This window comes from Emiliania huxleyi (assembly GCF_000372725.1).
Source record: "Emiliania huxleyi CCMP1516 chromosome Unknown EMIHUscaffold_174, whole genome shotgun sequence".
Lineage (NCBI taxonomy): Eukaryota > Haptophyta > Isochrysidales > Noelaerhabdaceae > Emiliania > Emiliania huxleyi.
Genome location: NW_005200844.1, coordinates 283,362 through 293,376, shown reverse-complemented (window position 1 = coordinate 293,376; position 10,015 = coordinate 283,362). Strand labels below are relative to the sequence as shown.

The 10,015-nt window shown below is 61.4% G+C and overlaps 1 protein-coding gene across 1 annotated transcript in view; it reads right to left on the bottom strand.

Annotated features, from left to right (window-relative positions):
- Positions 1-2,056, bottom strand: part of EMIHUDRAFT_231674 (hypothetical protein) — a gene marked incomplete at both ends in the record, with an annotated part of 3,492 nt that extends 1,436 nt beyond the window's left edge. Inside the window, one exon of the mRNA XM_005784044.1 lies at positions 1,606-2,056. Coding sequence (XP_005784101.1) covers positions 1,606-2,056 — 451 coding nt within the window. The remainder of the gene's footprint in view (positions 1-1,605) is intronic.
- Between the last annotated feature and the right edge of the window lie 7,959 nt (positions 2,057-10,015).

The window sequence follows — 10,015 nt, the reverse complement described above, 5'->3', positions numbered from 1 at the left end:
GGGGGAGGTTCCCCCCCCCCCCCCCTTTCCAAGCTTTCCCAACGCCTCACAAAATTTCCCAATATTTCCCGCACACCTCAGCACACCTCCAGGGATCTGCCCACATCTCCCAAGGTTTCCTGGCCGGGCCTCTGCGGCGGCGTCGGTTGGGTCTTGGTAAAGACTTACGGGTACAAAGCCTCCATGGTGCCGAATCCAGTGGGCGGGAGCTGTGGGAGACGGCAGATGCGGGAGAGCTGGCTGTGTTTACATCCCGTTGAACACACCCTTGTCATAGGAGGGAAGTAAAAAGGGGAGGGTTGAGGGGGGGGGGGGGGAGACTGCACTGCGCCGCGTCTTCAGAGCAGCGCGTGAGTACGAGGGGCTGCGAGGGGCAGTGAGTAGAGCCGGGCGCGAGCCGGGCGGCCTGGATACGTTGCACACAGACAGACAGACAGGAGGGCGAACAGCAGCCGCGCGGCGGCATCCCACTGCCGTACACGTCTCCTCTTCCGCTTCGACTGGCGCAGCGGACTCGCTCCGGCGGCTCCGGCGGCGTGCCAGTGTGTGTGCTAGCGCGCGCCAGTCCCACGCCCTTGTAATGCCCGTGTGTGCTGTTGTCTTCTACCTTGGGCGGGCATTCTAGAGGTATAGGCCTGCGTGCTGAATACGCCGACGTGAGGGCGGGAGGGCGGTATGTGTGCAGAGCAGTCAGAGCACCGCGTGAGGACAACGGAGAAGAGTACAGTGAGCGCCGCCGAGTGCGGTCGGATACAGTTGAGCACTCCTCGATGTGTGGCGCTCCTCGATGTGTCGGATGTCAACTCCATGCCAGCACTCCTCGATGTGTCGGATCTCTCCTCTCGAGCGCTGGCCTGGGAGACCGGACTCCGTCTTCCGCTTCTAGGGGCCCGGTCCTGCTCACGAGATATGGGGAGATACGGGGGGGGATACGGGGAGATGTTCCGCTTCTAGGGGCACAGGCTGGAGTTGATGGCCACGCAGAGGCAGCCTAAGGTAGGGAAGGTGAGCTTCTCCACACACACACACACACACACATACACACACACACACACACACACACACACACACACACACACACACACACACACACACACACACACACACACACACACACACACACACACGCACATGAGGTGGCGGGGCAGGGGCCAGGCTAGTCCCTCGCGACTCCACGTCTAACGTCAGGAGCCCAACGGCATTCAAAGTGCAAGGCCCAGTGCGCGTGGGTGAGCGGGGCGTGTCAGTGTGTGTGTGTGTGTGTGTGCGTGCGTGCGTGTGTGTGTGTGTGTGTGTGTGTGTGTGTGTGTGTGGGTGGGTGAGCGGGGTGTGTCAGTGTGTGTGTGTGTGTGTGTGTGTGTGTGTGTGTGTGTGTGTGTGTGTGTGTGTGTGTGCGTGCGTGCGTGGTGCGTGCGTGCGTGTGTGCGTGTGTGGTGCGTGCGTGCGTGCGTGCGTGCGTGCGTGCGTGCGTGTGTGCGTGCGTGTGTGCGTGCGTGCGTGCGTGCGTGGTGCGTGCGTGCGTGTGTGCGTGTGTGGTGGGTGCGTGCGTGTGTGCGTGTGTGAGTGTGGGAGAGCGGTGTGTGGGTGAGTGTGGGGGAGGCAGACCTCCGACGCGGAACGAAAAGTAGTCGTCGCCCCAGTTCTGGCGGTACTGCTGGATGGTGGCGGCGTTCGGCCGGTTGCCGATGTCGTGGTTGCCGCAGAGGCAGAGGAGGGGCACGTCCGGCCGGAACGCGTCCAGCGCCGCCTGCAGGTCGTCGACCTGCGCCTGCGCAACCGCGTTGGGCTCGCCATCCGCCCCGCTTGCGCCTCGGCGGGGCCAGGCGTTGACGAGGTCGCCGCAGACGCACACGAAGCGCGGCGGCGGGGAGAGGGCGTTGACGCGCGCCGCCGCCTCCAGCAGCATCGCCTTTTCTTCTCCCCAGCTCTCGTCATGCCGCAGCATGCCAAACTGCGTGTCGGCGAGGCAGACAAAGCCCCAGTCGCCGCGCCAGCCCGCCTCGGCGGCGTCATCGAAGCAGGGAAGGCACCTGTCGCGGGCGCCCACCCGGACCATCCGGCCGGCGAAAATTGTCTAAGAGCCGGAAGGTAGAGCGAGCTAGGCGAGAGCCGGTGCCTGCCCCTTCACAGCTGCCGTTCATAGTTCTCGGCCCGATTCGCGAGAAGTCACGCACAACATGGCGCTCTTCACCCCGTCATACGGCGGCCCTCTTCACCCCGTCACGCGGTTTGTCGAGACGTCGTTCGACGAGAGCGAGGGCGAGGGTTGTAGCCTGTGGCCACCGCCATTAAAAGAAGGGCGATGCGCAGGAATCTACCAAGACGAAATCACAAAAAGGGAGGAATCGGGGGGAAAGGGGGGGAAAACGGGGGACAGCCGAGAATCGAACTCGGGGCCTCTTGCACCCAGAGCAAGAATCATGCCACTAGACCACTATCCCTCGAACCGGGAGCCAGTCGCCGCTCTCGGAGGTCACCCACCGCGCTGCGTCAGAGCCGCCGAATCGAATGTTGAGAGGGAGGGCGCCGTTTCGCGTGCTCTTGTAGTTTCGCCTGAAAAAAGCCGCCCGCCTATATATTTATTAATGTTAGTAGTTCATCCCTCCCTTGGGTTGTCTGTTTTCTTTCTTTCTAATGTTAGCAAGTATTTTGAAAGTTGGTGAGGATATATTTTAGTTGTAAAAAATGAATTGGGGAGGTATAGATAAATATTTTAGTTGTAATTAGTTGTAGGGATGAGAGGTTGTAATTAAGGGATGAAAGAATTTTAAGATTGAGTTGTGGGTGGGGAGTGGTATGTTTAAAGAATATATAGGGTGTGCTAGATTGATGTTTGAGCTTCTCGAGATGGCTGTATGTATGTTGTGTGCAGCGCCTCCGCCGGCGACGCCTCCCGCAACGCCGCGCCGCGGCCCTCGCCCAGCCGCTGGAATGGCCCGCCACCACCGTTCGCCTTGTCCGCCGCTCGGGCCGCCGCCGTCAGCACCGCGCCTCCGCCGACGAACGCGAGCGGATTCGGCATGGTGCGGCCGGCCCTGCGCCAAAGCCACGCTCCGGTGGGTGTCGGTCGCGGGCCTGACGCAATGAGACACGCTCATCGCTCCAAAGCCTCCGAACCGTAACGTCTAACCGCCCGCCGCGCGAACTGACTCATCATCATCCCTTCAACATACACCTCTCGTAACGTCTAACCGCCCGCCGCGCTAACTGACTCCTCATCACCTCCCTACGAACATACATATGTAGGAAGGTGAAGAATAGCACCTTGTGATTTTTGGGTCAAAATCGTCCCGATTTCATAATGTTCGTTCGTACGTGCATCCGCGGCGCCCAGCGCGGTGCCAGCGGCTCCCATACCTCTAAGAGGCCACCCACCTCCGTATAGACCCTTATATCCGCGGTTTACGCCCAATAGAGGCAGCTGCAAGAGGGCCCGGACGGGCACTGCGGCACACACTGCTCGCTGCTCGGCCATGCGGTAGCGTCTGGTGATGCCGCCCCTGCGCGGGCGGGGGCGTCTCGCTCGGCAGCAACTGCGCCGCGCAGCGCAGGTTCGAGGGTCGCGGTGGGTGGGTGCACTGGAAGACGTAGCGGTCGAGAAAGCGCTCAGCGACCGCTACGTCTCGAGGATGGAGCCGTCGCGCGGACCCGACCGGCCGACCGGCAGTAGCAGCAGGCGCCGGAGGGCGCGGGAGGCAGCGGCGACACCTCGGGCCAGAAGCGCGAGCCCTAGGCTGGTGAGGGGGCCCGCTCATGCGTAAACGGCTCTGGGAATAGCTAAATCGCGCATCGAAATCGGGACGATTTTGCCAGGGCACCGTCACAGAGAGCGAAGTGGGTGAGACTGATGATGCTCCTTCGACTTAGGGAGCGGTTCCGCTGCTGGGCGAGCTTCAGGATGGTGCTCACGCGAAAAGGAATCGACGCGATGTACAAAGCATACAAGAAGAGGAGAAAGAAGAGGAGCGACGCCGGTGATGACGAAACAGAAGCTAGTGCAGACGAGGGCAGGGCAGACCCGGGGACGGCGGAGGCGGACCAGACGGCATCGACCGCCGAGGAAACGTTGGGAAGAGGCACGAGGAGGGCGGCGACCTCAACCGACTATGGAGGACCCGTCACCAGACGACGCAGGGCGGACGACGGTGAGGCGGAGCAGTCGCGCAGGGCGAGACGAGGGAGGGAGCAGGACGTTGCGGAGATCAGCAGGAGGATGTACGAAGAGATTAGGAGCAGCAGGGACCCGAGGGACCGTGTGGAAGACGGCTAGTGCTAGTCCCTCATCGGGAGGACGACCCCGGCTAGCCGCCGACCACACCCACAAAGCCGAACCCTGCACAAAGACCGCAGGGCGGGGACCTGTTTCCTTTTTACCCATCTCACAGTAGAGGTAAGTAAGGTAAGGTAAACGTCTCCACACACACAAAGTGGTGGGGCAAGGGCTCTGGGCCGGCGCGGGGCCCCCCGGAGGCACCGTGCGCCGCGCCGCAGTGCGGAAACGGGGCCCCGGCTCCACTAGTCTCCACTAGCACCGACTTCCCGATTAAGTACGGTTAAGTAGAGGGCAGATTCGGAGAGATCTCGAGGAGTACATACAGATAGACCCTCCAACCATCAGATAACTCTAACCTGATCGGTCGTTCTGACCGCCGACAGATCACTCCAGACAGCAGACAGGCCGACGTCTGCACGCGGCTGGCCGGGCGAGAGGCTTGACACGATCCGACCCTGCGACCCTGACGCTGCAGCTCTAGCTATCAGACATGCACTGCTGACTGCTGCCACAATATGCGACCTGTGCTGGCCCACTTGGCGGCCTTCCCGGTCAGTGGTGAGGCGCAGTTCAGAGCTGTCGATGGCGCGATGCCGCACTGGTCCCACATTGGTGACACGAGACCACCAAGTTTGCCAGTCCAAGAAAGAGGCACCGGCGCTGTCCTGTGAAGGTGCGTGGTCCCTCCTGACTGCCCATGCGCGCGAGGCTGTGTAGGCATAGCCTCGAGAGTGCCAGCAGCCAATCCGAGGCGACGCGCATTGCGCCAGAAGCGTGCACACGATGGAAGGACACCTTCCTACTGGTCGTAGGATCAGGTCGTCACTGAATGCTTGATACTAAGGCCGCGAGCTATGCAGGTGATCAATTGTGCATCATGGCACGGTCAGCAGCGCCGACAGGCTGTCGCAAGGCGTGATAGCATGGCCGCAAGTACGCAGAATTCCCATGAAAACAAGTAAAAATGGCGCAAAAAAGAAAAAAATCCCGAAAAAATCGGCGCCTGCGGCGGGCCGTGGGAACCCATCTCCCCCCCGCATGGACACCCTCTGGGGGCCCCGTGCCGGCCCAGAGGGCAAGGGGGGGCGACCCTCGCATCTCCACGCCCGGGACACGGGCAGGAGCCCCACGGCATTCAAAGTGCAAGCACCGGCCCGGTGCCGTGGGTGAGCAACCTGTAGAGGTGTCCGTTTGTATTTATTTATTTATTTAGGTGTCAGGCTCGGACTGGACACCGACGCGGTATGGGTGGACGCTGGACAGATGATGACGATATATAATTATGAGTGGGCGTACATACAGGCCACCATAAGGGACCCCGTTGTCCGTTTGACATCAGACTTTTTTTGAGTTGGAGGTAATAATTAAAAGGATTGCACTGTCCCAAAGAACTGATTCATTCATTTCACCCTCACATAGTAACAATACCTCAAAGTTGAAAACCTCCAAAATAGGCCGTCAGGACTCTGTCAGGACTCCGTCAGGACTCTGTCAGGACTCTGTCAGGACTCCGCCAGGACTCCGCCAGGACAACCACTGCCCCCCCGCTGTGAACAGAGCCCTTAGCTAGAGAGTAGGGAGGGGTGTACAGTCGAGTTACTCCCGAGGGCAGGGACGGCCCTCCACTGAGGGAAAGGGCGCAACGGGGACGGTATGCTCACAACCCAGCCACGCAGCTCTTTGCTCGCGTACAGCCAACGAGTTTGCTGGTCCACAGGCAGGCCAGGCCGTGAGCGTGGGCCGGTCGGGCCTGATCCTGCGGTGAGCACTGGAGGGCTATGCGGCTCGCTCCGTCAGCCGACTTGCGCCGTCGAGCGGTCGAGCGCTTCGGGTTGGACCCGCGGGAGGGTCCCTGCGCGGCTGACATGGCCAGCCAAGCCGTGTGCGCTGCCGTGGGCGCTGTCGTGGGTGCTGCCGTGGGTGCTGCCGTGGGCGCTGCTGTGGGCGCTGCCGTGGGCGCTGCCTCGGTCAGCAGTCGGTCAGCAGTCGGTCAGCAGTCGGTCCGCTGCTCGGCGCTGGCCTGCAGGCCGCCGGTGGCAAATCGGGGGGGCGCGGGCCATGGACGTCGTGGCCGAGCTTTGCTGCCTTCTTGCACGTTGCCGGCTGTAACGTTGCCTGCACCATGGCCGCGCCTCTCTTGCTTGTGCGCTTTCATGGTCGAGCCGAGTGGCGCGAGAGTGAGCGTGATTTCTTTTGTCTGTCAGGACTCTAAGTTTCTGTCAGGACTCTCAAGTTTCTGTCAGGACTCTCAAGTTTGCTTGTCAGGACTCTCAAGTTTGCTTGTCAGGACTCTCAAGTTTGCGTCAGGACTGCCCCATCAGGACGATTCCGCAGAGGGCGCGCACGGTCGAAAGGGGGGCTGGGCGTCTATCATTCACTGCTGGGGGGGAGGGGAAGGAGGGTTGCAGTGAAGGAAGGTGGAGGTCTCGTCGGAGGCACTTGTGAGCACTGTGAAGACCGTGCGCCGTCAGGACCCCGCCAGGACTCTGTCAGGACTCTGTCAGGACTCTGTCAGGACTCTGTCAGGACTCTGTCAGGACTGTCAGGACAGGTGCGGGAGGTCCACAAACCAGGTTGTCTTTCGTCACCTGTAGACCGCAGGGGGAGGATGGTGTGTGCCTCTAGACTTCTGGCGCAAAGAAATGCTTGCCACCGAAGGCGCTGTCGAGGTTCGCCGAGCGCGGCACAGGTTTGAGGGAACAGGGAAGCCGCCACCGGGCGCCAGCGCCACTGACGAGCGCGTCGGACTTTTCAACTCCGGATAAAGACGGGCACACAGCGGACGGTGCGGGGCGTGTGCCCGTCTTAGTAAGACCCTCTTGTATCTCGGCAAGGCGCGGGACCATCTGTGGACTGTGGCGAAGTCGGAAGTGGGTCGCGTTCCTCGATTTCCTCACCACACAACGAGCGCCTATCTTTGAGCGGCGGGAAAAGCAGAGAAACACGAGAACACATTTTCGGATGAGAGACGCACACCTGCGGACTTGCAACAAGGGCTGCTATACTGCAGCCTCGCCTTCGTCATCGCCAAGCAGTGCCGCCATCGACTCTATATCATCCTCGCTAAAGAGCGCTCGCAGCATGCTGGCGACCTCGTCAGACAGCGCGTCGACGAGGCCGCAGCAGCCACAGCAGCCGCAGCAGCCGCAGCAGCCACTGCAGGGCGCGTACGGCAAAAGCGAGAGCAGCTGCGATCGGGATACCCGCGAGCAGCAGCTCTCGGGTGCGCCGGGACCATCCGCCAGCGCGCGCGCGGCGAGGTAGCCCGGCGGTCTATCGGACACGCGCAGGCGCTCGACGGCCTCACTGATCAGGAGGCCTTCGCGAGGGAGCGACATATACACAGCAGCAAGCGAGCACACATGTCGTGCGATCAAGTGAGAAAAACTCGGCATCCCGTACCACTCGTCCAGGTTTTGCGTCGGCCAGGTCCGCCGTTCCGTGCGGCTGGGATCGGCGCATTGTCCGTCTCTCCGCGCCGCCGGCTTCGATGTGAGCGAGGAGGAGATCGCGGAGGCATTCAGGGCGGAGGGCCTCTAGGGTCTCCTGTGTATAGTGCCAGTGGGCTTGGGGAGACGCACGCTAGAGTGTCGTTTTGCGGCAGGGGCCACACAGCAGGATCCACAAAGACAAACCGGGTCAGGGGGCCGTCGGCGTGGGTGACCCAGGAGACAGTGGGTGCGTGCACGAATCGAGGAGTTGAAGGCGCATGCTGAGACTGTGACACTGTTCACTGCTCACTTCCCTGGCCTTCCATATCCCATAGATAGCCACGCGGTACGTCACCGAGAACCAAAAAGACGTAGGGGTTGCCGTTGCATGACATGTACCACGTGTCCGTAGGTTGGGGTGGAGCGCGGGGTCCGGGGAGAGGTCGGACGTGCACGTGGGTAGGGGGCCCAAGTGAGAAACGCCGGGCAGCGTGACGCGTCAACGAAACCTCCCATACGTGTTTGGGCTCCTCCTTCGCTGTCCCATCTCCCCATCTCTTTCCCGCCTAGGCGGGGCAGCGGGTGGGCGCGCAGTGAGGCGTGGCGTGTGAGTGTGTGCGACTGCAACGACGGACCGCTCGCAAGTGACCATTGGGTTTGTACTATTAACAACGAAGGCGCTCTCAAAAAAAGAATTTCGCCGACTCTTCCAGCGGAGCTCTCCGTCGCCGGCCAGGGAGAAAGAAAAATTGCTGCACATAGGCCGGCGGACGGCTGGTGATGGTCGTTCAGGAGGCGCCGCGAGAAGGGCTTCCGCGCCTACCAGGGCCTGAGTGTGGCAACGGGGATCTTGCAGTGGACGAGGTTCGAGGTATCTTCCCGGCCGGGACGATCGCCTTTGTGGCCACGCGGTAGGGTGGACCAACGCCACGGAGTCGGCCTACGCCAACACCCATGCTAACTTCCCTTGGCACGTAAATCATCCTGTGGAGCTACATGAGCCTTGAGACTGGTCAGATTCTCCAAGATATTGGACTTTCAGGTTTCAGCCACGATTTCACAACTTTGGGGGCAAAATCGGCTCTTTGGCGCCTATTCCTAGCCCACGAACAGCTGGGGGGTGCCCACCACATGCTAGGGGGGGGGGGGGGGGATGGCCCATGGCCATGCTGCTGCCATGTGAGCGACTCCTCGCGCCGCTAGTGCGTAGTGGCAAGTGGGGAACACTCTACTTGGCAAGAGAGGCATCCCGGATCCTGCTGAACAAGTTCCTCTTGTAGCTCGATCGGTCACAGACACCGCCACCACCGCCGACCGACGTCTCCCAGAGAGTGAGATGATGGAGAGGGGGGACGACACTGCCTCCGCAGCGTGCACCTCGATCCTGTACCGTGTTTGTTATGCCCCCCCCCCTCCCCAAATGTGAACACACAAGCGAGCCGAGGGAGGGCGAGACGATCGAGGGGTCCCATATCATGCGGAATCGACCCTATCCAGTGCTCAAGAGAGGCATGTGGATGCGAGTTGCGACGGTGGAGCACGTGCCCGCGGTCCGGGGGTGTTGGAGGGTGTGGACCGTGAGTTGACGGAAATCGGAGGACGCGACCCACTTCGCCACAGACGGTCCCGCGCCTCGCCGCTATGACCGCTGCACGGCCCATACCATCCGCTGTGCAGCGGTCTTTGTCCGGAGAGTGAAAAGTCCAACGCGCTCGTCGGTGACGGTGTCCTCCAACCTGCGCCGCGCTCGGCGAACCTCGACAGCGCCTTCGGTGGCAACCATGCACCTCTTTGCGACTGAAGTCTGGAGAGCAGCTACTCTGCTGCTCACACGCTCTGCACAGTTGGCACAGCCTACTGCGCGGCTGCCACAGCTGTCACAGCGATGAGCTCGCCCTCACTGGCCATCAGTCACTTGTGCTGCGGCTTGTGTATGAGCGACAGGACTGCGCGGCGACTGCCGGCACACGTGAGACCATGGGTGTGAGGTAAAACCACGCTACCAGCGCTTGGTCACATCAGCCCTGAAAAAAGGTCATATCCTTCTCCTCTGTTGATGGTAGCACTTGTCTACTCGCTGGAGCCGAGCAGGAGGGCCCGGCGCACAACCCCTGGTCAACTCACGGTCCACACCCGACTAGGTCCAGCCCTGGGTGAGCCAGATCTGACGTTTTGTGACATTGACATCGCGTCAGATCCGTGTTTTCTCGTCTTCGTGCGAGGGAGTTTTGTTGTAAAATTCTCGTCTTGCGGTACATCTCTCCGCTCGCCACCTCACGCTCCGCCGTCCGGCCATGGATGGTTCGATGGC